The sequence below is a fragment of the Callorhinus ursinus genome, unplaced genomic scaffold (genome assembly GCF_003265705.2).
Source record: "Callorhinus ursinus isolate GAN/ISIS: 27379988/994484 unplaced genomic scaffold, GSC_fseal_2.0 scaffold22, whole genome shotgun sequence".
NCBI lineage: Eukaryota > Metazoa > Chordata > Mammalia > Carnivora > Otariidae > Callorhinus > Callorhinus ursinus.
In genome coordinates this window covers 22,244,696-22,272,244 of record NW_027397084.1, presented here as the reverse complement: position 1 = coordinate 22,272,244, position 27,549 = coordinate 22,244,696, and the positions used below count along the sequence as shown (strand labels likewise).

At 37.4% G+C, this 27,549-nt stretch overlaps 1 protein-coding gene across 4 annotated transcripts in view; it reads right to left on the bottom strand.

Annotated features, from left to right (window-relative positions):
* ADGRB3 (adhesion G protein-coupled receptor B3) overlaps positions 1–26,520 on the bottom strand; it is a 722,049-nt gene extending 695,529 nt beyond the window's left edge. For 3 of the 4 annotated variants that reach the window (XM_073905165.1, XM_073905166.1, XM_025890539.2), the window contains exons 1-3: positions 25,814–26,520; positions 24,236–24,401; positions 22,373–23,144 (exon numbers count right to left, since the gene is read on the bottom strand). In XM_073905165.1, the coding sequence (XP_073761266.1) occupies positions 22,373–23,129 (757 nt within the window). In that variant the 5' untranslated portion in view covers positions 23,130–23,144; positions 24,236–24,401; positions 25,814–26,520. The remainder of the gene's footprint in view (positions 1–22,372; positions 23,145–24,235; positions 24,402–25,813) is intronic. The other variant, XM_073905164.1, reaches the window with a different exon arrangement.
* Between the last annotated feature and the right edge of the window lie 1,029 nt (positions 26,521–27,549).

Sequence of the window (27,549 nt, the reverse complement as noted above, 5' to 3'; positions counted from 1 at the left end):
CTAGTCCCCTCAAGATGTCTGGTACCCTGGATCCCTTCCCAGATAGTCTAATTCCACTAGCTTACATTTCATTTACCCTCTATCTTCTTCCTGATAACTTCTTGTGTGCCTCCCACCACATCATCATCAAATTCCTTCTAAAGCTTCCCACTGCGTTCAGATCATAATCCAAGGTGTCTAACCTAAATAAAGAACCCTCTGATCTGTCCCACCTAAGTCTGTGTGCACCCACCCCTTTTATAATCCAAGCTCTACACCTTTCAAGATTAGTCCATAAACATTTCCTATGTAACCTCTGTTTAAGCTATTTCCTTCATCTAAATTATATTTTTTCCGATCTTTGAAAGCCCAATCTAAATCCTAATGGCCATGGGCCATATTGGTCTTTTATTTTTGACTACCTATAGGGTTTGCCTCTTCCCAGTAATTGCAAAAGTCTTAAATACTCTTCTCATTTGGGGTATATGTTAAATATATTCTTAATTTCTATTATAGGAGTCTAATTTCAAGGTCAAGAACGTAACATATGCAACCTGCTTGCCATTTCTAGCTCATGTAATGGCATACCTAGAGACACTTCTTGGAAAATAAAGTTCTAAAACAAACATTTTTGAATATAATAATTGAACTCAGTACACTATAGAACCCTGAGCCACTATGTGTATGCTAGTGGTTACATATTTGTGAATTATTATACAAATGTTCATCCTCATATGATTTTATTTTTGCAAAAGGATCTTAGACAAAGAAAAAGGACAACACCAAGAATCATGATTTTCTTTCAGCCAATTATTCAACTTATCTCATATAAATTATGTATATGCCTCTATAACCATTGTACAGCATGAACTAAATCAACTTTTTGCTAAAGAGAAGAAGCACCCAGCAAAACTCAATCCTATTCCTTGACAAGAGCTTAAAAACTAGAATTACTATAAGAGTAACTACAAAACAATGTATCATGCTAATCTTGCTATGCTATTGGAGCATTTAGAGATGAAACATTTTATTTTTTTTAAAAAGATTTTATTTATTTGAGGGGGGGAGAGCATGAGAGAGAGAGAGAAGGAGCACAAGATGGGAGGAGGGACAGAGGGAGAAGCAGACTCCCCGCTGAGCAGGGAGCAGACACGGGACTGGATCCTGGGGACTCCGGGATCATGACCTGAGCTGAAGGCAGACACTTAACCGACTGAGCCACCCAGGCATCCAGAGGTGAGACATTTTAAAAGAAGTCCATTATGGTTTATTTTACACAAATTTCTACTTTATTTTTGTTTTCACTCTATTAACTATGCCTTACATATAGCTAGAGATTTAGATAAACAGGAGCAAAATTTTAAAGGGAGGAGTATCAATTTGAGTGATTTTGAGGAATTTGAAAGGAAAATTCACCAACTCTGATTTTTTCTAATAATAGAGTATAATGATTATCTTTTAGGTTAATTTAGAAAATTAACTTTTTCACTGGAATCTGAGCATGCAAGCTCATTTAACATTTTTAATGAAAGCTTCCCAAAGTTATCAACATACTAAATGGAAATAGAATAATCAATACATAGGGTGCCTGGGTGGCTCAGTCAGTTAAGCCTATGCCTTCCGCTCAGGTCATGATCCCAGGTCAGGCTCCCTGCTCAGCAGGGGGCCTGCTTCTCCCTCTCCCTCTGCCTCTTCCCCCTTCTCTTGCTCTCTCTCACTCTCTCACTCATACTCTCTCTCAAATAAAAAAAAATCTAAAAAAAGAAAAATACATAAAAATAGGTTCATTTGAAAAGGTAAAAACTTGCAGTATTGAAACATGCTATAGATATTTATTACATATTTTACATACAAAATTTGTGATCTAACAAATATATTAAACATCTTAAAAGGTGTGTGCTCAGTCCTTATCTACTAATCAAGTCAACATTAAGTTTGTACTAAATATGACAGTGGCTATTACTGTAATACTGTTTATTGCCTAAAATGTGTTTATATGAATTACAAAGAAATTCAATCATAACTGTGTTAACTATCAAGAGTTAGCTTTCTTTTTTCAATTTATATTAATGAAATTGGAATCTCATTTTAATCAGCTATTTATATTTTACATATACATTTCAGCTGATATTGTACAATTAAGGATTCTCAAATCTTCTTATCTTTTTTTAAGTAAATCCTTATAGCAAAAGAAAGCAAGAATTAATAGTAGTTAATCCTTCCTAGTGTTTGCGTGTGCATGGGGGATCAGGGTAAAAGATGGTTACTGCTGGGTTAACAGTCATTACTTCAGCTGTTAACCAGATGTTCAAGACAACTGAATTGCCCAGGAATGTTTTTCTAAATTCTTCTTCTTAATCTGTTAAATTATGCAAATGCTAGAATATTTTAATCATGTACCTAAAGTTCTGCTACAAAATTCACATGACCTAAGAATTCTGGAATAATTCAAATATAATATTTTTTAAAATTATAAAGTATAAAAATAAATATGTGGCTGCCAGAATATGAGATATATTTGTGTTGTAATAAAATGTAATATGGATAAAAATTAATACGAAACACAGACTAAAATTCTCTATGGAAGAATATGTTTTACTAGCACATGTAAATGTGAAAGAAATTTGAGAAAACATAAAATTATGAAGAAAAATGGAAATAAATCGTAAATCTTCTAATATACCTGCACTTTTCAGATAATTATTTTTCAGTTATCTTTTCCTCTTTTTGTTTTATGACTGACGTTGACCTACATAGAGTTTCTGAATTCCCCTTCTTAGAATAAATGGAATAGCTGTTCTTTTTATGAAGAAAAGTAATTTTGTTTTGATTACGTCCTCTCGAGAAACCCTTCCATTTCCAAAACATTGAATTTCTATCATTCAAAAAGAAAAGTTGGCATCAGCTTGATTTTCAGTATTTTGAGTGTTATCACAAGTAAGAAAATTCCAAAGAATGATTTTAGTCAGAATGGATCAAGATTTATTCTTTTTCCCAATTGGATAGTACTCATTTTCAATGCCCAAGCAAATAAAAGTTGAGAATTTAAAAAGAACTTACCAAAATTAATTTAAAGACAAAGATTAAATAACATATTCCCTGAAGTAGAGAATGAACTTTTCACCTCTGTTTCTTTTTATAGGTATGCTGTATTTTCTAGTATTAGAGATGCTTAATCTAACTATAAACTATTTTTGTCTAATGTAAATGGTATCTTACCAACTTAAAATCATTAACTTAAGAAAAGATAATTGTAATTCTAATTTTATTTTGATCTTCTATGATGCTAATTACAGGAAAGATTAAGCACCTCATTGTGTTAATGTGGTGATAAGTGAAGTTCAAGGTAATTAAACCAAAGTCTTTAACATCTATACTCCTGAAACCTAAGAAATTAATATTTTTATAGAAGAAAATACTAAAAACAGCTACACTTATATCTAAATGAATATTTACATTAATTGCAAATGTAAAAATTAAAAAAAATATGTGCCTTTATGAGTAAAAAAGTGTTTTATAAGCATTGTATGTCTCAGAGCAGGTCAAAATCAATACTCCTATTTTAATCACTTGGAAATTCCCCAGGAGAGATTAGATTGAAGAGGTCTTAAATAATGGACTTGGTTCAAGAAGAAAGCTCCTTTAATGTTGAGGATCTACACACAGGCTTTGTGTAAAGTCTTTGGAAAAGACTAAGAGTTGGAAGGAGCATTAAGAGACGGGAGACTACTAAATACATACGAGGAAATGTATTTTGGAGAGTTTAAGATAAAACTTTACAATATTTTAAAACATCTTGGGGACACCTAGGTGGCTTAGTCGGTTAAGAGTCTGCCTTCAGCTAAGGTCATGATCCCAGGGTCCTGGGACTGAGCCCCATGTCAGGCTCCCCACTCAGCGGGGAACCTGCTCCTGCTCTCTCTCACTCTCTCCCTCTCTGTCAAATAACATCTTAAAAAAAACAAAAACACAAAAAGCATCTTGTAATTACAAAGGATTGCATGAGTTAAGCAACTTTTGAACGACTGAAAAATATTAGATTGTATTTATCTTTACAGAGCAGCGGCACACTGTAAGGATTGAGAGAAGGACTCAAATTCAGCTCTTTCTCAATGTGATACTGGGCCTTATCACTCAGCCTCCCTTGCTAAGTCACTTGCATATACAATTGCTCACAGCAATATCCACTATCGGTGGTAAATTTCTATTAATGGATTTCTAAAGTAGCCATTCCCCACCAATGTAAGGTTAACAGAAAAGTTTATGACATTAGGGGTTAAACTGTTCGATGCAGTTGTAGAAAGCTACATAGAACCTAAGTAAGGTTTGTTTAAAAAATCTGAATATGGTTCCACCTATTAAGTTTGCTATATGTGGTGAAAAGCACAAAACTGAGTTTTTTTTTTTTTTTTTTAAAGATTTTATTTATTTATTTGACAGAGAGAGACACAGTGAGAGAGGGAACACAAGCAGGGGGAGTGGGAGAGGGGGAAGCAGGCTTCCCGCTGAGCGGGGAGCCCGATGTGGGACTCGATCCCAGGACCCTGGGATCATGACCTGAGCCGAAGGCAGACGCTTAACGACTGAGCCACCCAGGCGCCCAAAACTGAGTTTTTAGAAAGTGTTTACCAAGTATTAGGTTTGCCAAAACCAACAAGTTGATGCATTATTTTAAGTAAAAAGTAACCCGCTGGCATTTTATCTACTAAATCCGATGAGTAATCCCATCAAAACAACTGCACGGCTGGCTGCTAGAACACATTTGTCCTCCGAAACATTCCCACCTGTGACCTGTAAAGGACAGATTCCAATCTGTAGTATTTTTAGAACAGATACAAAAACACTTCATGAAATTATGGAGCTCTATTAACATGTTTCTCTTTTTTAGTCAGTAGAAAAATTTACATGACACAAAGTTTACCTAATTTGTATTCCTTCAAGATTAATACATTTAACTTTCCATTACTCAATATGGCACAAAAACCCTTGCTTATTTATAGGTAGCCTTTGCCCCCTAGAGGAAAATAAGCAGGTCTGTTAAGATTACAACTTCTCCCAGTTTCTTTCTGGCCAGCATTCATCTGTCCTCATTCCCCTCTACCGTTAACGCTTGACTTTCCAAAGAAACAAAAGGGAAGAAAAGATGTGTTTATTTTCCCAAACTGTTTTTCTGATTGACATAAGAGTAGAATCTTACAACTAAATGATTCAAGGTATTTCTGATCTTCATTTACAGATGAGGAAATTTATAGCTGAGTACAACTGAAGTCATTCTTTAATTTACTTTGGGCAGCCTAAAACTCAAGGTTTTCAATCACTTAAGCTAAGAAAACTGATCATGTCCATCACCTTACTAGTCTTAATATTGTTTTTCGTACAGACTACATTTTTAAAAAATGGCATACAGATGGTATCTGTTTTACAGACATAGAAAATGTGGTTCACAAACATGAAGCAAACTGCCAAAGGTCACAAAGCAGGGCTGAGAATCAAACTGAAATGTTTGAATGTGAAGCTCAAAATGTTATTGCTTCCACTGATACAGAAAAGAAAAAACCAAGGGAGTACAGTGTTTTCCCAAGGACAGATGATCAGAGTCTTACCTAAAAATATCAAGCCCAACAATCCATCCAACAATTTGTGATATTGATCATCATAGGACAAAACCATTATTTCACATACATGCATGCCAATGAACTTAAACTAATAAACCTAACCAAATTTTCAAGTTAATGTTGGCAATAATAAGAACATTTTTGGATGCTGCTTCCCCTTTTCTTTTACTTTTTTTTTTAAGATTTTATTTATTTATTTGAGAGAAACAGAGCACAAGTGGGGTGAGGGGCACAGGGAGAAGCAGGTGCTCCGCTGACCAGGGAGCCCAATGTGGGGCTCATCCCAGAACTCCAGGATCATGATCTGAGCTGAAGGCCGACACTTAACTGAGCCACCCAGGTGCCCCACCGCTACCCCTTTTCTAAATGGCCTGCATGTAGAGTACAGTTTCACTCTCCATGCAACCCTAGGTGTTTCAGACAGCCATTTTTATTTTTACATCTGAGCAAAGTGAAGCTCTCCCTCAGAGGTGACATGACTTATCTAAAGTTACCCAGACAGTAGTGGCAAATCTCATCCAGAAGGCAGTCGTTCAGTCTTCCAATCGAAGTGCCCTTCTAATACAAAGGATTATAGAGAGTTAAAAATCGAATGTCACATTGCTAATTCTCTTGTTTGTAATGACAAAAGTAAAAGTTTGATAAAATTGAAAGCAAAGGGGCACTTGGGTGGCTCAGTTGGTTAAGCACCTGACTCTTGATGTCAGCTCAGGTCATGATCTCAGGGTGATGGGATGGAGCCCGAGTCAGGCTCCACACTCAGCCCAGAGTCAGCTTGAGATTCTCTCTCTCTCTCTCTCTCTCTCTCTCTCTCTCTCTCTCCTGCCCCTCCCCCACTCGCACGCTTTCTGTCACTCAAATAAATAAATCTTTAAAAAAATTAAAAATAAAAAAGTATGCTCTTTTGAATAATACGGATTTATATTTTGTTGATATTTTCTTACATTGAGCCTTAAAACAAATTTTAAAAAGCAGGCAGCAAGCAAGACATTTTTCCAGGAGATCTGACTCTGCTCAGAAGGAAAAAGGGATTCACTGCAAGCCAAGACATAAATTATAGTTTGCTTCATTTTAATATGTGTATCAGTCCTTAGCAGTCAGAATATAGACTTTAACTTGATTTAACCAACAAATTCATATTGGTTTATTTATTTAAACCACAATATTATGGAGAAAGGACTAGACCAAAGGGACAGCAATATTTTCAGGAAAACATTCAGAAGATGAAGTTGCATAGGAGGACAAAAATCAACACTGCTTCTTGATTAAAGTGGATCCCGATCTTCAGGAAAAAGTCAGTTGGGGCAATCATCCTTTGTCAAACAATCTGTAAATATCACTGACCAGTCCATTTTAAGAGGAAAAGTGTTGATGTTGTGAACAAGGTGGTTCATTTTTTTTTACAAAAATAAATATTTATTAAAAGCAGTAGAGTCTGAGCAGGAGACCGTATAAAGAATGTAAACAATGTAAACATCACTACATTCAGCTCAGCCTGACTGAATGCTGAAAGACAACTCTAAATGCTCTATGTGCCCTTACTAGCAAGATGCAGTAATTCTATTATACACAGAAAACCCACTCTAATTTTGATTAAGAAGAAGTATTAGTTCATTTTTTAAATGAGGTATAAAGGAGAATAGACATGGTAGCTTACTTAGCTCAGACTTCTTCTCAGGAACATGAGTATTCAGAAGGAATAAAGGATTAAAGATACAGTACATTTCTATAGACTAAGTGATCCAGAGGCATTTTCATTTCTCTGAGGTCAATGAAATAAATTGATATTTTTTATCATGAATCAAAATTTTATTTGTTGTGTTAAAGAAATGTAATGCAGTAAAGGGTTCCAAAATTGTCCAATTAGTGCAAGTTAACATTTACTGAGTCTCTACTACACAGTCGAAAAATCATGCTAAGTATTTTACCTTAATTACCTTATTCAATGTCTTAGTTACCTCACTATAATAATCACTTCTTCACAGACAAAGGAGCCGAGGATGAGAAGTGTAATAATTCTCAGGGCCACAAAGTCAAAAGCATAGAAAATAGGATCTGAACTGAGAAGGTCTGACTCAACCACTATGCAATTACCTTCTATGGGGAAATATCTAAAATCTAACACTGAATTTACAGCTCTGGAATGGGTAGGACCTAGTAGGTAACTAAGTTCCAAAGGAAGAAAATAATCAATGAGTAAAGAGAATTTAAAAGAGTATTAATTTGTTATAACATGATATATGTGAATTTTTCAGAAATGTAAAAGCAAATAGTTTACTTTTATTTCTTTTAAATTAAGTAGGCTCCATGCCAATGCGGAGCTTGAACTCAGAATCTGTGATCAAGGCCTGAGCTGAGATCAAGAGTCAGACACTAAACTGACTGAGTCACCCAGGTGCCCCTACTTTTGAAATTGACATTTGTTTTTAACTTTTGGAAACCTGCTTGGCAAATGATTTACTCTTAAATCCTAAGTAAAACTTCAATTTCTGATATCCAAGATCCACAGAATACTGCTCTGAATGTATTTATTAAAAACACTCCAAGTGTTCAACAGATTAACTTCAAGTTTAAAGCTTCCCCTGTAAAAAGTATTTTTATTCTTTGTCATTCCTGTGGTCTCCTTATAAGTCACTCTAGTTAGATTTATGTTTAGTAGATAGTTAGTAAACCCACTTTAACAAGGAATATACTCTCAAACTATTGAAAAACGTTTATCTTTTCAAATCATATATATATAATACTTGTGATCATTTAATGTCATAAATTCACGTATAAATGAGTACATGTATGTGTGCATGCTGCCTATCAATAGAAACATGTGGGAAGTGAAATGACAATTCACTCCATCCCTGGATTTTCTTCAGAACACAAGATTGGGAAAAAAAAAACAAAAAAACAAAACAGAAAGCTTTTGTTTTTGCTTCTGTTTTAATTTCTCAGTTGCTCAATGGCTTCCATAACCCTCTTTGAATCCTGAAGTGTGTCTCTTATAATTAATGAGCATACCATAATCCAAGCTTCTTGAGAACAGGAAAGCCAGAAAAACAATGCAAGGCACAGCCCAGTAGAGCAAAACTTGCCAGAGTACACTTAATATTGGGAGCAACTCTTCACTCCCACAGGCACCTCAGACAGGCTTGTTTATAGTTCATAGCAGCCTGCTTTTCCCCTCCTATCTCTCATGGGAGGTTAAGAATACTTCTCAATGTGACAAAAACCCACCTACTCAAAAGGAAGGTTAATTTATTGCTCCACAATTAAACTCGCAAGAAAATTAAGATTAATGAAGCAGGGCTTACTAAGTGATTACAAGCTCCCCATGAACTACCATAGAAATATTTGTTTACCAAAAACCCCTCCACGTATATTGATAACAGATTTGTTGCACATTATTGCTGTGAGCAATCTAGATCAACATATATAAATCATAGCCTATGTATCTGGGAAAAAAAAAAAGAAGTAACGTAGGAGGAAGAAAAACAGGGAGGGAGGGAAAAGAGAAGGAGGGAGGGACGGGACAGACAGTAGGACAAGTTTTACCTTTCAGCAAGAACTGCCATGCTAAAATGAATTTTTTCTACTTAGTTCTCTCTGTGATAATTATGACTCAGCAAAAGATTACCACAATACCCTCTCCAATCTGGGTAAGTTTAAAAATGTAGAAAAACCTAACAATTTTTTAAATAAATAAAAAAAAGTGTTCTCTTATAATATAAACATACAATTATTCTAGTTATTTTAGCATTAATTTTAATTAGGCTAAAACATAAAATAGTTACATATTGATAAATAATACCTAAAACGAGTTCCACAGTGTTGCCAGAAATAAATTCAAATACAGCTGCCCAGAGTACGTTATGGAATATGTGGGCGAGTTCCTCCTCCCAAAATATCATTGACTGACATGGCCATCATGTCATTACATTTGAATTACAGCATATGTTACCAATGTGCCTAATCACTTTTTAGCAACACCAGTGGGCCCAGCTACTCCCCTATGCTCCACAACCAGACACTGTATCAGTTATGTATGCTAGGTAAGGCTGTAGTAACAAAGACAAACCCCAAATTCCCAGTGTCTCAAAATAGAAAAAGTTCTTCCTTGCTCATGCTTCACAACTATTAGGATCAGTAAGAGCATAAGGCAGAGGCCTCCTCTCATTTCACACATTCAAGGACTCAGGATGACAGAGGTGCCCCTTCTCTTCAAGTACAGGTCTCCATGCTAGAGGTAAAGAGACCTTCATGCTCTCCTCCAGCCAACCACAAGTGGGCCAGGAACACAATTCCTCCATGTGCCCAGAATGGGAGAAGTCTGGAACTATGAAGAAACTTAATAACATCTCAGTTATCCACTCATATCTATAGAATGCCAATGCTAATAAACTTCTTGCTGTTGTTTTAATAAGCTGTTTTCAGTTATGGATATCCATTATATGTGAACAATCAAAGGAACTCAAAATAATTTTCACTATCCTTTTTTTTTTAAGATTTTATTTATTTACTTGACAGAGAAAGACACGGCGAGAGAGAGAACACAAGCAGGGGGAGTGGGAGAGGGAAAAGCAGGCTTCCCGCTGAGCAGGGAGCCCGATGCGGGGCTCGATCCCAGGACCCTGGGATCATGACCTGAGCCGAAGGCAGACGCCCAACGACTGAGCCACCCAGGTGCCCCTCACTATCCTTTTATCTTTAGTTCATTCCAGGAAGTTTGACAGTTTGCAACTGAACTATTTGGGGATTAAACAAACAACATGGAAGAGTGTAGGAATGCATAGGACCAAATATATATACATCTATACCTTTATAAAGACTTAAAATTGGGGCTTCCATATTTATCAAAGTTAAAAATCCAAAAGAATTCTATAATATTCATTTTTATCTAGGCAAACAAGAAAGTGAGCAAGAGGCATAACTGGAATAAGCAAATCAGCAGGAGGGTTGGGAACCTACAGTCAAAGAGGTTTGGAATCCGGATGACTAGAAGGAAAAATGAAGAATTGTGGCATTCACCCCGAGGTACCGCATGAAGCCACAGGACTAACTGATTCCAGAGAAACTCTGAAAGCAGTGTTTACATGGCAGGCACTAAAAATGGGTCATAAACATGTCTCATACAAGGAGTGTGACAGAAAGAAGAGAAAGGTTGGGGATCTCACCTTTAGTCTAAACACAGCATGACGTCATTACACTAGGTCTCTGTAAGGCAAAGGCAGAAACACTAATGGCTGGCAGAAGATAGCAAATGGCCAGCAACTGGAAGACTCATGGCAGAAAAGTAACAGAGTCAGCTTATGGACATCCCCACAAGGCTTAGAGATGCCTGAAAGATAGGACAGAACAGGCTGAGGGCTTGCCTGAGGTTTGGGAGTTAGACTCAGGCAAACTTTAGAGTGTTGAATGGGATGGAGAAAAATTAAACACAGATAAATGGGCCATAGACATACGGATCCCAAACAAATTATGAATTTTGTTCTAAGCAAAATGCAATAAAAACAAAATGACAGTTCTTACATTCTTGGTGCTCAAAACTCTAAAAATTTTAGTTTTTGCCATTCATTTCTTTTATGTGACTTCAGATGGAGGCTTCTGAGATTTACAGTTCTGCAGTGCTTTTTCAAGCAGAGATGCCTCTGCGATCAACATAGGAAGAAAGGAGATTGATGGCAGGGCTCTAGGCCTCCTCCCCACCTCAACCAGCTCCATTTTTTAGAATCTTCTTTATATATTGGCTTTTATTTAGAAAAAATGTTTCAGTGCTAAGAAAAATAAGTTGTGGGGCGCCTGGGTGGCTCAGTCATTAAGCCTCTGCCTTCAGCTCAGGTCATGATCCCAGGGTCCTGGGATCAAGGCCCCCATTGGGCTCCCTACTCAGCGGGGAGCCTGCTTCTCCCCCTCCCACTCCCCCTGCTTGTGTTTCTTCTCTTGCTGTGTCTCTCTCTGTCAAATGAATAAATAAAATCTTTAAAAAAAAAAGAAAAAAGTTGTATTAATTCACATTCTACATGTATTTCTTTCTTTCACCTTAATCAGTTCTTACTACTTAGAGGATCAACTTCTATTCTGCTTCCAAGCCCCCTTTGCTCCATTTCTGTAGAGTCTATGGTCTCCGGATGCAGAGGTCAGAGGCAAGCACACATCATATTTATTATGCCTGGAACTCATTTATGCCCTTATCACCAACTGAACACCAATATATGATAAAAATGATAACACCAAAATAATAATCAGAAAATTCCAGGGAAATCACTAAAACAGAAAAAAGTCATAGGCTTTTTTAGAGAGATTTTAATATATTATAAACGATGGTATTAAAATGTTCTCTGCTGTGCAAATGGACCAATGATGCTCCACAGCTATTTACATCATCATCTTTGAAAGTAAAGCCTATTAAATTTTTTTTTTACAAAAGCAGTTGTGCTTGGTTAATTTCTCAAGCACATCTATTAAAAAATACACACCGTTTGCCCTACAAGTTACAAAAACCAAGGCCAGCCAAAGAGAGCTGACCACAGCCTGACATATCTATAAAGAAAGCTGACCTCTCCGAGAAGCCAAAGTAAACTCAAATTTCTCAGTCTACAGAGCAGAAGCAGATCTTTGAAAGTTTGCCAGATTTATGTAGAAAGATTACATAAACAGATTTTTGTCTTCCCAAAGTGCTCTCTTTTTCACATTACAATTATTATGACTAGCTACATAAGAGGACACATTCCCCAAAGCATCCAATATACAATATTTGTTATGTATTATTCAGAAAAATCATAAAGCTCTGTTTCAACATAATTGTGTGCACATAATTTTTGGAAATTACTTCTTTTTTTTCCTCTTGGGACCCTTCCTTGATGTGAAAGGCAACAAACAGACTAACAGAGAAAAAAGTAAAAAACTGTAACTTTTATTATGAAACTTGGCAAACTTAGCTACCTCTATTTGTTTTTTGTAATGAAACAAGGAAAAAATGCTTTTTGTGTGTTTCCTTCTTGTTTTGCTTTGAGGGGGATAGTGAAATCAATAGGCAAAATGAAACTGAAATTTTATTTTCATTTTACATTTCCATCATTTCCATTTACATCATAATGATATAAAATTAGAATAAAAACTTAATCTGTCAGTATTTTTTAAGGCTTTTGTGGGAACCTTGAAGTTATCTGTTTTTAATGATCAATTCACAATTTTTTTTTGAATATCCAAGCCAGTTTAAATGTTCTGGATTCACATCAACGCTGAAAATGTTGTACATGAATGTATATGTATTATGTAATTTAAGAATTAGCTAAGTAATCCACAAACCAACAAGTAACTATACAAAAATACTTTTAGGGCCTAAATTCAATGAAGTTGTAAAGATAAACACATTGATTCTGAGAGAGGATAAAGTGTAAAAAAAATACCATTTCAACTGAGCTAAAAAAAAAATGGCTAACTGATGTTAATTTTCATTAACTCAATTCTTTAAATTCTTATTATTTCCCTGTTTACTTGAGCTGGTTTATATGCTAATCTGCAAAAGGGCTAATAACTACATAAGACCTTTAGCACATTAAAAGAAAGGGTCAAAACTTAAAATATTGATTTCGAGCCAATCTCATAAGAAATCAGAAATCATTTGACCACCAAAATTATACACTGCTTTACTAGTCAGGGTCCCAGTAAGAAACAGATGGTGTCCTCAATTAAGATACTTTGAGAAAACATTATGGCATGGATAGCGTTTGGCGAAACCAAAGAGAGAGAACACAGCATTGAGGGTTAGAAACAGCAGAAAGCCATTACCACCCACAGGGCAAAAGGGGTGACAGGAGAAATTGGTTGTCAGAACTCCAGGGTAAGCCCACCTCACTGAAGCTCCGACCTTCAACAGAAGGGAGCCCAGACCTCTCTCTCCTCCCACCCTCAACACTATTTCTCAGTGTACCATACAATAACTAAAAAATGTAAGACATGCTATTTCCCCAAAACACAGATTTCCCTAGAAAATGAGAGTGAAATGAAAATCCAAGATAGATGTTGCTAAATCGTCTTAGTAAATCTACACAGACTCTGAACTTGAAATACACTGCTCTTTAGATTTAAGGAACTTAGACTGAAAATTGTTTTTTGAGATTGACATCACATTGTTTAAATAATATATACCAGAAAGAACAAAAATCTAGGGATGAAAGCTTTCATTTGTAGAGACTACTCTGTATTAAGTAGTTTAGTGAAGTATTCTCTGATTATTGTCCTGGCTAGATACGATATATATATATATCTTTTTTAGAGAGCAGATTTTATATATATATATATATATATATATATATATATATATATATATATATATCTTAAAGATATTTGACAGAGAGAGACACAGCGAGAGAGGGAACACAAGCAGGGGGAGTGGGAGAGGGAGAAACTGGCTCTCCACGGAGCAGGAAGCCTGATGCGCGGCTTGATCCCAGGACCCTGGGATCACGACCTGAGCAGAAGGCAGACACTTAATGACTGAGCCACTCAGGCACCCCAAGATATATTTTTTTAATCAAACTGTAGAACTATCAAACAGTCCTAAGTGACTGTGCCTCTTTCATGTTAGAGAAATGGTACTAAACATAAATTCTAAGAAGACTTAAATTAGCTGAAATAATGTTCCCATCACATATTTGCAGACTGGGAATCCATTAATCAGGTAAGATTTGGACTACATAACACCTAAAGTCCCTCATATATCTGCAAATTTGTGATTCAGATTCAAGCCCTCCAGAGACAGTGAGAAAACCCATAGCTCTCTCTAGTTTTTCATTTGAACCAATCTGCATTAAGTTTTTAGAGAAAGGAAAACCACAGTCTTTAGGGTATTCTATATATTCAGCACACATCAATGGGACAAATAATATGTGTTTCACGCAATTATTCGCCAAATAAAATAATATATGCAACAGAGCTTGGCAAACTGGAAAGCATTTTCTCAATGTTAAGTTTTATTATATTCTTTAAATTCATAAAATGCTTATTATAATGCATTATTTCCTTGTTTTCTCAGGAGTGAATGTCAGTATAATGATGAAGCTTCTCTTTAAAACGTTTATTGGAAAACAAATTGTTTAGATATGCAAGCACAGAAATTAATTTTTTAAAAATTATCAAAATTTTTAAGATTACCTTAAAAGGGAGGAAGACCAGTAGAAATGTCATGAAAAAAATACTGTGTAACACCCACCCAGCATGAATTACCCAGGAGAGATAATATTTCTGTGAAATTTATATCACCTTAACATATTTATGCTAAAAAGTAATTTCATCAAGGTAGCCTTCTCTGGTTAACTCCTCAACTGTTTTAATGCTTTTTATTTTATTTAAGTGTATCTAAGTTGTATTCTAAATCAGTTGACCCTTGAACGACATGGGCTTGAATTGCATGACTCCACTTATACTCAGATTTTTTTATATAAATACAGTATTTTATTATAAATGTATTTTCTTTTATGATTTCATTTTCTTTTCTCTAGCTTGCTAAAAGAATACAGTATATATGCACATATATATATGTATATACACAAAATGTGTTAATTGACTGTTTATATAATTGGTAAGGCTTCTCTCAATAGCAGCCTATTAGAAGTTAAATTTGGGGGGAGTCAAAATTATACACAGATTTTCAACTGTGCCCATAACTTCCCTGGTGTTCAGGGGTCAACTGTATTATAATCTGGCTCTATCAGTGTTCTAGTATCTTCTCCATGCACGTATTTATTCTGTTTTCCCAAAAACAGAACATTCCCCAAAGAAACTTATTATCCAGAAGAAATAATTAGAGAATACAATATCCAGGATTAGGCTGGCAGGTAAATTATGTCATTTAACATAATGGAAACTAAACAGTAATCATTTTACCTTCATGTTTTATAATGTGTTCCAAACATTAGTGATTATGTGATGGGGATGGGCGTGTTATGGTTAAAATGGGTATCAGCAAACATGTCAGATTTCAGAAAAGACTCCTATTCACTTAATTTTGAGAGAAACAGTTCCATACTAATGTGTTCATTATGCATTTGTTACTTGTTATAATTTCTGTGTATAGCAGAGATACATTACTTATTAATATTTAATAGATAGATAGCTAGGTCATTCTCTGCAAGTGAGCAAAATTCCTGAATGATAGTTGAAAGATAATTGAACATAGAGCATTTAGCATTTCATAGAGTCTTATAGATCACATTTTGTAATTTTCCTTCAAGAAAATATCAGAATCTTTAAATGAACACTAAAAAAAATTTGTTTTCTTTTCAATATCTGAATATATAAGCCTTTGGGGGAATCCTGGGACTTACTGGTATGTGACCACAATCCAGTGATCCTAATTTTTTTTACAAATGGTTTAATAGGGACTAATATTTCAAGATAATTCCTTTTCAAAATACATTTCAAAACATGAACTTAATTCTGCATAATGCAGCAAAGAGTAAAATACTCATGAAACTGTTTAATTTAAATGGATTTGTAGGCTATCAGCAATGATATCCAAAGGACATCTTCCCAGGCCTAGGATGACTCACACACCACTAGCTTGATCTATTTGATATATTAGTCATGCCTCCATCAACACACAGGTACTGAGATGCTACCTTTTCTGTATCTAATACAAGATAGACATACATTCAAGATGCTTAATGATCCTTCGTTAAATGCCCCAAATTCCTAAACAAGTTCAAATAATGACAATCTGCTTCATTATTTATTGTTAATCCTCTATCACTTATAGCCAGAAGATAAGAATAAAAAAGACATTCAAAAACTGAATTGAGGGCCTAATATAATGTGAGCAATGGACTAAGTGTTTTACATGTGCAATCTCATTTAATTTTAACACTCTACTACCAAAGATTGATGAGTCAAGCTCAGTCACTTGACAGATGCTACTAGGAGGCTGAGTCATTCTGAGGACTCAAGTGTAAGGTACACCAAAATACCTTTCATTTCAATGAAGTGATATACTTAGAAAAATTGCATACCTCTCTGATTTTTATTAGTTAATTGATTTGGGAAGAAATTTCCACAGGGCTGACAGGAACTAAAATATTCCAAGCCATTAATTTTATTAGGTTCTTAAAATTCAATACATGATGTCATTTCCTGTTCGCCTATACCCCGAGAAAAAAGCATCACTAACTAATCTGAGAAGGGGAAGGTAGTAATACAGAGTAACACAGTTACAATATAGAAGAGTAGATTCAAACTCAAGTAGTAGATTTTAAAACCCAGCAATGACATTTTGAAAAAGAAAAGTTTATTTTTGAATGAATATTGATTTTAGATCCAAGAGCCACATGACTTTCGGTAATGTATACCAGAGTGATTCTAAAGAATATTATATTTTATAAAAGTCTTCAGTTTAACAATAAAATTGCTTCTATTAGGAAATGAAGTCAATAAGGTAATGCATGAAGCCGAACTCTAAGTAAAATTTCCTTGTCAATTTTGGAAGAAAACTAACCTACAGTACATTTATCTACAGCTATCATAAAACCCACTGACACATCTTGGGAAATGTGTGCATGCATGGGACAGATGTGCACACACATAAATTTTCTTTTTTTTATTTTATTTATTTATTTGTCAGAGAGAAAGAAAGCACATGCACAAGCAGGGGGGAGGGGCAGAGGGAGAAACAGGCTCCCCGCTGAGCAAGGAGCCCAATGCAGGACTCAATCCCAGGACCCTGGGATCATGACCTGAGCCGAAGGCAGACACTTAACCGACTGAGCCACCGAGGCGTCCCCACACACAAATTTTCATGTATTTTAATTTATCGCCCACAGAAAATATGTTGCCATATATGGAATTTTGTTTCATTAAATAATATATATATGAGATGTCCTAAATTGTTTGTCAAAATTCAAAAATGGCAAAAGTAAAAATTATGGCACTTTACTTGATCAGGCCTACACTTTTAATAATATTCTACTATTACTACAATTATAGATTAGTAAATAGGAGTGAATAACAGAAGCACTGAACTTGACATGCAAAAATGCTCCTTTCCTCTTTCTTGGAAAGAGTTTGCATGTTTGTCTTCAAACTGTGCAAGAGAGGATTGGGAAATGTCATTACTGTAGAAGTAATGCTAGAGTCAGAAGAGAGAAACATAAAGAGAAATGAAACCAGTTAAATAGAAATTGGCAAATTTTCTTACCATTTTTTTTTGTAGATAGCCATGTGTGGAAAGGTATATGGACCATAAATCTTTTAATATAAATATAAAATTAATAATTTCTTACTGATTCTTTTTTCTTGTTTAAAAAGTGATATTAAATAATATGTTGAGATCAGAAGCTGGCATAAATAATACATTAATGGAATTGGAAATTATATAAATGGTAGCCATCTTCCATTCCATAAAAAAACAGAAAGTAAAAGGTGGCCTCTTTCCCCAAATGATGTAGTTTTATTCTTTCGATTGTAACCCATGTTATTACTATCTTTCCTATTGAGATCTTTTTTGTTTTGTTCATTTGACATTCAATATTTACTGAAGCTCTATTAAGACTGTCATTGACAACTGAAGACCCAGTCTTTATGCTTGAAGAATTCCCAGGTCTAGTGGAGGGAGATGGAAATATAGATGGAAAATACACTGCAATATGATAAATGCTAGAACAGAAGTACAGTTCATGATGAGTACTCCGGGATGCAGCCAAGGGGCAAAGCAGACTCTCAGGCTCTGCATCTTCAAGGAACCACAGACTCAATATGCCTTTCTACATTCCGCTAGAGAGTGTGGGATCATGGCAGTCATTTACAAAGGAAGTAAGATCCAAGGACACTTAAAGAGGAACGCGGAACATGCTGAACAGTTCTGAGGGCAAAAAGAGCAAGAGTAGAAAGAAATGAAAACACGCTGATAGAGACATATATTGCTGTAGATGACAGAACAGGTACCTAGAACTGTAAACACACACACAACCCAGGCTAGATTTTAGACAGGCGCACAGTGAGACTTCCCCAGGGTGATAGGACATCAAGGATTAGTACAGGCAGAGTGAAAAGACAAATGAGTATGTGTGTTCAGATTTCCTGGAATCTATACAGGGATCCCAATTTCCCTTCACATAAGTAGCACCATTGATGTAAGTAGAAAACAAAGGTTCCATTAAGGCTTATTATGTGATTTAGATACCCTGGTAGAGAATTTTTCTGCCAAAACTGTTTTAGTTGCTTATTTTAGGTGAAGTAGTAATAAGTAAGATCTTATAGCACATCTTATATTTTAGCTATATAGTCCAGAATCATCTACGGCAGAAAAAAAAAAAGTCTTATAAAATGTAGTAAAGGCCTCATGAAACATGCCAGTACCTCCTCAGACTTGTATCTGAAAACCAGGTAAACAGCAATGTCATTTGATTTTCCTTTTAAAAAAAAGTTCATATACATTAAATGTAGACAGTTTTTAGTAAATATTACCTGAAATAAGACATCCTTATTTTTAAAAGGCTTCATTTTGTTGGTTTACTTGGTTCTCAAATTTTCACATAAAAATTGGGGAATGGCAACTAAGTTTTTATAATCATATATCACCCTCAAATATGTCAAACATGATCTTAAAAAACAAGACACATTAATGTATTACTTTAAAAAGCAGCAGTCCAATTATTTACTCTTATAATATATTCAAGATAACATTTGCAATTGTTGGTGTCATCCCTACACACAGCGATAGTTTTCTTCTTGCTGTTTTCTGACTAGGAAACTCTTTAGTACATGAATGTATTATTAACAAACATTTTAGTAGAAATCCTATGTCAACAAAATCAACATCTCTGTCCTGGGAGCCTATTATTTCCTCAAATATTAACTAAATATGATTTTGTGATTTCAGTGGACACATTCAAAATATTCAGCATTTGGTACACCATTACCATCACCACCAGCACTGCACAAAACAACCTAGAATTGCATCTATTGCATGTAAAGAGTCTTCTATCCAATTTGTGCCACTTCTATGCTGTAATGAATGTAGAAAATATTTCCACTCATGGTTTTCAGTACTTATTACAGTGAATAAAACAGAAGTAAAGAAAAACCATGGAGAATAATCTTGTATTTATTCCCTTGACGACTTACAGGATAGTCTATTTTTCTATAGAAAATAGAAATCATTTATTAGTATCATATGTAAGTAGAATTTTTAAAGCCTTATTTTAAAACCTGGGATTACATGTTACCATATAAAGTAAAGACATTTTGGAATAAAATTAGGTATGAATGAGCAGCACGACTGTATGTAATTATTAACCTCTAACCTCGTGAATATCATTATATGGTAGTTTATTTGGAATGGCATTAAATAATTCTTTCATAAGATTTTCTATAGTGTTTATATAAAATATTTAAGATTTAATAAACTTTGCATAAATTTTACTAAATTAAGAGTCTGCAGATTTTCACATTCCTTTCCTATAACGCAGCAAAGCCAAAAAGATCTTCTTTAAAGGAGGTAAGGAATGCCGAATATATTTTATAAGAATTACTTCTAAATGCATCAGCTACAATTATGTCATCAGGAATTACTTATCCTTACCTTTCTGACTCAGAATACCTAAACAAATAAAGAACACACATTTAGAATAAAGAGAATACAGGCTGTGCAATTTTACTGATACAGCATATATTCTTCCCCTATTATACAAAGTTTTCCTAGTTCAGTTCTATTACCACGATAACGATTTTAACATAATCACTTATTTGTTTATGGAGCTATTCCTTTCTCATTTTGCCTGCTAATTAGCCAAAAGAAATAGATGTGCTCTCACGTGATTTGTACATCAAATGTCTAAAATCACTCATATTCTTACTCATTTACAAAACAAATGACTATCTAGTCCAACTTCTATAAATCCTAGCACTGTTTCAACCCACATCTCATGATCATGATCTGCAAAATCTTTGAAAATCATGCTTAATGTGCAAACAACTTTGTTTTTGTGCCTTGCTACCATTCACAATTAAAAGCTTCCAGAACTAGATTCACTTTCCTCTCCTCATCGGCAGTCAGTTTCGTGATAGAATTTTAAGCACTGGAAAAAAAAAAAAAAAAGATTCTCTACATTTTATTAAAACAGCAATAAAACAAACAAACAAATACTAGTTTCTGGTGTTAATTGTCTTATTAGCCAGCTTGTAGCATCACATTTTCTGTGTGTACTGTAGCTTCTTATTCTAGGGGACACTAATTAGTTTTAAATGGTGTTAAATACCATCCCTGCAGTTGCAAGTGCTTCTCTGGGATGTTTACTGGAGAAAAGAACTCCTGTAATTTAAAACCACTTTGTTTTCTTCAGCCACAGCTGTTAGTGAAACACTGACCTGTAGAAATCTTAAAGGTTTTCAACCCTCTCTCATTGTCATTAGTCTGCATTTATTTTCTAACACATCTTCTCCCCGTGTACCGTTGCTTTTCCATAATCCCCATCCCCCAAACTGCTTTCAGCAGAGAAACCGCATCTAGCTAGTTAAGCCCTTCTCTCCCTTTCCCTCCCACCCTGACCCCTTACAAAGCCTTGGCTACTCTTAAAGAAAATTCTCCAACAACGTGTCAATTTTATATTGGCCACAAAGACAACTTCTGTTGGGGAAGGGGGAGGAAAGAGGGACTGGAGCTTGGCTGTCCCTTTCCACAGACAGGGATCTTTGTGGCGATCAGAAAACATTTCCTGCATAAAAAATCAACACACTCTCTAGTTGCAGGGTTGGGGAGCGAGAACGAATACGTATCAGCCATGTCCTCAAAGGAATGGAACACATCCGTTAACCTTACAAACAGGAAAGTCATTTTCTCAAAATATGTCCTCTTTCTTGCATTATTAAACGTAATCCACAATCTGAAATCCTCTGGTAGCTCCCCCACTGGGGATTGGGTGAAAGCTATAAATCATTCCTGTACTTTTCTTTTTCCTCTGCATTTCCGTTGCACTATTTCTTCCATCTAGCTCATCTCTGACATGCTCCCACTCTCCTCGTGTGTATCAACAGGGGACCAAGGAGAGCAAAAATCACCCAAGAAGGCTGTCACGTTTTACAGGATCAGCCTGTGTTTTAATTCTACCCTTCACCCCTGCCTCCAAGTGGTTTCACAGCCAGGAGACCCCAGGGTTTGCACTTCCAGTGGGGTTTTGAAAGAGCAAGCACACGGGATTTATTGTGCAAAGCATTTTTTTTTAATTATAGGGCCTGTGGGGAAGCGGGACACCCTTGTTTTCAGGGGTCAGAAAGTCATTTGGTCCAAACAGGCTTGCTATTGAGTTTGTGTCATCTTTTCGTCCTGCTTCCCCAACTTGGGGCAGCACAACTAAAGGGGTCTTGGTTGAGACAGTGAGACAGAGAGGGCAAAGACCAGACGAAGTGAAGGGTACTTTTTACAGGGCTATAGCATCAGGTAGAAATCCTACAAATCCATTTCACAGGAGTGTGCATGAGAGAGAGTGCATGTGTATAAGTAGATCTCCCAAGGGGCTGCAGGCCAATAAAGACCCCCCACCTCACCAACTTCCATTGCAAACTGGCTCCACGTTTTGGATGAACTACCAGGGCATGCTGATGAGAGCTATCCCATCCTCACCACCCCATCTCTAAAAGTAGCTTAAAGGACCTTTATTAGTGAAGATCACAAACCAAATGACTCCAAAGATGATAGAGTTAAAAAGCAATGATTAAGTCCTTGTGTTGAAACCGCACATCTTAATACCATCTCCCAACAGCCCTCCCGCCTCATCTACCCCTCTCTTCTGGGCACTTACCTTCTTTGGGTGGTCGCTTGGCCTCCCTGGTAAGATTGCAGACCTGGGTGGTTTGCAGCTCCTGGGTCAGGCAGCCCTCGGTCTGCTCATTCAGGGGTAACACCACGTTATTTAACAAAACCAGTGACTGGTCGTCGATCCCCCACTCTCCCAAATGCTGAGGGCAGGTGCATTTTGTATACATAATCCCACATGATTCTGTTCTCCCATTTTCTGATTTTAAGCAGCTCTCCAGCCAAGTGCATAATACATGGCAACCAAACTGGCTCGGGCTCACCTTGTTCAATACCAAAAACTCAAAAAAGGATTTCTGATCTTCTTCCCCTTTTTTCTGTAATCCTGGGAAATTGGTTGGAAACACCCGACGTATTTGAATAAAATTTTTATCATACTGTAGAAAAACGAAAGCATTCTTGGAATCGCAGAGTTGCATTATAGAATGATTCTTTCTTAAAAGATCCTTTATTTTTTCATGGGAAAAATGATCAAACTGATAAGCCAAGAGGGAAAAGTTAGAGCAGCTAAGGTCCTTTTTGGAAAATTTCAGGTAAATGCTATATTTGGTTGGATCTGGATTTTCCAGCGTCCAAGTGCAGTTTGTAAAGTTTTTGGGAAACATTTCACTTACAGAATACGATCCATAAATGACTCCCTTCACCAAAGTTGAACACCAGAAGTCTTGGGCAGCATTAAATCCAAACATAACCAGGAGATAGGTGGAAAATATATAAATCAGCAGGTTACGAACAGCCTTCATCCTATGTCATTTGGCCTGTAAAAATGGCAATGAAAGTAAAATGCAAGTAGGAGTCTACGCGCATTGAAAAAAAGAAACTCCTTCCAATATTACAGCCAGCTGTTTTCAAGATTTCAGTAAAAAACCCTTTTTAAAAGAAGGGCAGGTAATTTTTTTATTTTATAACGCTAGGAAATTATCTGTTGCTGTGTGAACAGCGCCCTCACGCGGTCATTCACAAGGGCCAAATTCTCCACTTTCAATTTAAAAATAATATTTAATAGATGATTAACAGGAATGCTCTATTTATCTACCAGCATTTCCTCCAAGTGCATTATTAATCTATTGAAAGAAGAGGAAAGATATCTTTTTAAAATATCATAACCTAAATTTTAATTTTTGAAATATTTTTAAGCAACCTCTACGACATTTTCTCTCCCTCAGTCAGCCTGCAGTAAACATCATCACACAAAATCTAATCTGATAATCTGGGAACAGCTGTCATCACATTATTTCTCTTATCTTAAATATGAAAAATAATTTTGATAAAGGATAGCCACGATTTTAAAAACATGAATAATAATTTGTTGAGGATGAAACATCATCTCCCAGATGCCCATACTTGTCTTTGCAGGGACCACCGTGTCAACTGATGGGAATTCCTGTGCAGAAACACCAGTATTCATGTGGATTAAAGGAATTTTAAAACCATCATCTGAGAAGGGGTATAGATGGGTAGATACATGGGGAAGACTTGTTCAACATCACCACTGAGAACCAGGATTTAAGGCAGTCATTTCAATGTGACATGCCCTCTTGGGATACATAAAGTGGATCACTGTATTAGTATCTGTATCCAAAGGCAACGTCAGTGAAAAATCCCAGAACCACGGTAACTGAGCTGGCTTCAGTCTTTTATTTTATTTTTTTTAATTAGGACTATTTTATCTACAGTTATCTACTATAATTTAAGATTTACACATGGTAGATAAAAGACATTAGCATTTCCTTTCCTAGCAGATTTCAATTACTGAATTGCTCCCTTTCCAACAAGAGCTCCAAAGCTCCTTTTCTTTCTATTTTTTAACCTGGCCTTGCATAATAAAGTAATCCTTGGTTATATTTACCTCTGTAAGTTGTTATCCAAAAATAACTCGAATTTTTTTCAGCTTTAACCTTTAAGAAGTTATTTCTTAGAATAAATGACACTGCTTTTTTGTTTAGCCTTTGAGCTGAGAAAAGTGATGCCAAGTTAATTATAAAAGTCTTTAGGCTGCAGTCTCTTCCACTGTTCTGTAAACAGAGACAGACATACAGACATATAGACAGTTAAGAGTTTTCCAGTCTTTGCCTGGGTCCTCTCTGAACCAAAGGATAAAACCCTCTTCCTTCCCATTGCATAACACACACCAACGCATGCACACAAATACCAGTGACCGAAGTCCCTGAAGATAGATCTGCATTTTCCAGATCATAATTCAAATTCTATGTCTTGATATAGGAGAAAACAGCCCCAACTCTAAATCTCTATATAGCAGCAGTTTAAAATAACATCAGAACTGCTGGGACTATCAAAACAGCGTTCTCTGTTTCAAGCATACAGCTCAATGAATAATGCATTTTCTTCCTGAGAAAATAAAGCCAATGAGCATTTAAAGGTTAAAAAATTGGGAAAGTTGCAGGAAATTCTGGAAATAATTTCCTCTTTTTTTGCTCTAGCACTTTGCAGGCAATGCAGGTCTGCGCAGTGTTCTTCAGGATAGAGTGTAGGCGTTGAGAGCCAATGTGACAATAAGTGTCTAAATTAGGAATTCCATCCATGAAAGGGGGCTTCATTTTATAATAGGTAACTCAAAAAGAGGTCGTATTTCTTTTCCCAATGAAATCTGGTACTTTTGCTTCCATTTATTTGACAGTGCATGTCTGCATTGCTGTGCTCATCAAGAATTAGAAAGAGTAAGGAAATAGCTCCGATTTCACTTTCAAGCTTGCTCAAGAGAGCCCCCTCAATATAATATTCTTTATCTTAATCCTTAAGCCTTGGTGTACGGCGCCTTGTTTTTTTCTAAAGAATCAAAAATGAATCATTGAACTCTGCCGTCCCCCCAACCCCCGCCCCCGACTGCAGGGCCAGTTCAAACAATTGTATTTCCCTCTTCAAGAAAGAAAGAATGGAGTGGGGGTGTCTAAGGGATGGCTACCAAGGTCTCAAGGATGTTGTGTTTGTTTATTTATTTATTTATTTACTTATTTGTCTCCTACTGAGAAGCAAACCGGCATTTAGTTTAGCTATTCTCAAACTGATTTTCTGGGTGACACTTTAGTTTAGTCAAACATAGACGGCGCCATCACTCCACTAAAATTTTTTCCCCAATAGAAGACCCACTGCCTCCCCTTATCTTAACTTCCTTCTAACCTAAAAATTTCTCCCCATAAAATCACCCCAATCACACACAACCATCAGATTTTCTAGGTCTCCCTGCCTATTCCTTCTGACCCAGCACATCGCTTGAAAAACAGACTTCTCTAACTTTTCAACTGCGGCGTTTAAGTAAATGCAGACAGTCGGGTTTGCTCGCAGCCCCTCCATCCGCCAGCAACAGCCTTTCCTTTCCTTGTCCTCCCTCCGCAAACACCTAGACGGAGAGCTCCTCTGTGGCGACCCCTGGCAGAGGGAAGGTGACCCCTGGACCCCCCTTCCTTACCTTCCACTCCGAAAGCTCAGGGAGGCTCTTGCTCTAAGACACCAGCACAGGCACGCGTCCCAGCAACAGTGACGGAGAGACTCCCCTTCGGTCCCAATCACCGTTGCCCATTTTCCCCGGCTCAGCTTCAAAAATCAGGATTTATTTTTTTTTAATGCACACTTAAGAGAAGCAAAAGATGGGGGGGAAATCCAAGAGGGGAGCGTGGGAGAAAAAAGCCCCCAGGACCCCGGAGCCTGACGCCGAATCCAACTGAATCCAACCTCCAACCGAGGTGGCGGGTGGGGGGGGGGAGGAGAAAGCCCCCCGTAGAGAGCCTCTAAGGAAACAAACAAACAACAACAACAACAAAAAAATGCAAGTGGCTTAAAAGCGACGATTTGTTTTATCAAATCTACCCCCAACAAAACGATTAGCCAAGAAGCAAAGGAAGCGCTGAGACGAGAAGTGACCAGCGACAGCAGCGGCTGCTAAAGCAGATTTGTTGGGGCGGTGGGTTTTTTACAGGAGTATTCGTGGTCGGATCGGAAGGCTCAAGCTTATGCTTTTTCCTCTTTCCGCTTTCCTCCCTCCTCCTCCTCCCCCCCGCAGGTACTGATGGACGGACCGCGACTAAGGAGAGGGGGGAAAAAATCCTTGGCTGGTGATGTCGGAAAGCTGTTTGAATGCCCAGCGAGGAGGGGCGCGAGAGGGAGCGAGATAGTAAAGCTCTGTCTCGGGTGTGCGCGTCAGCGCGCGGCGCTCGCTCTCCCCGGGGCGCGCGCGAGGGAGGGGGCGCGCGTCCCCGGGGCGTGCGCCCGCGCGCCGGCCTCCCGCGCGCTCCTGCGCGTCCCCGGGCGCGCCCCGCGCTCCGCGTTAGCACCGGTGCGGTGCGCCAGGCGGCCGGTCCGAGGCTCGACGAGAGCCGCGCGGTAGCTGTGCCTTCTCGGAGTTCTGCCTCCCGAGGGCGCGGGCGGGTGTGTGTAAGAGGAGAGGAGGGAAGCGGCGGGGTGAGAAAGGAGGGAGGCCCGGCGGGAGGGCGGGAGACAGGCGGGCGGGAGGGGGGCTCCGCGGGGCTCCAGCCAGGGCCGCCGTGAGCCTGCACGTCACGGCTACTCAAAACCAAGCACGTCCCGAAAGCAGTATTTTCTGCGTCTGGGAGGTTTTTGCATCCTCAGTTCCCACCGCTGGGGCTGGCGGCGACCAACTGTAAGAGAAACTCACTGGGAGGCGAGGCAAGGGGGGTGCGGAAGACTGGAAGGCGACTCTGATGGGTGGGAAGTAAATACTGGACTTGGTCGTCTTTCTTTCTTTCAGCGCGGACCTGTCGCAGCCGAAGAGCTGTCATTTCATCACCGGGATTCAGATGAATTGATCCAGTCCTCAGCAGAGGGGGCACATCTCGGCTCCTGAAATGCTCCGTGTCTCTGGCTGGAACAATACTAGTTTTTCTCAGCGAGGCTGCAATTAACATCTTATTTGTTCTGGCTAGATACAGGCTTTGTCAGGACCGCGGTGCGGTGACCGAGGTTGGGCATCTTGCATTGCTTTCTGCATGGCAATGGGATCGTGGTTGTGGGTCTAAACTTTTGTTTTCTTAATGTATCTGATTCCTTTTCAAGTTTCCTTAGTAACAGGTTTGTGGACAAAGGTGGAAAAAAAAAAAAACGAGGGAAAGGGGGAGGAAAGGCTACCAGATTCTCTATTTAGCAGCAAAAAAAAAAAAAAGATAAATTTCCATCACTCCCCACATTTAT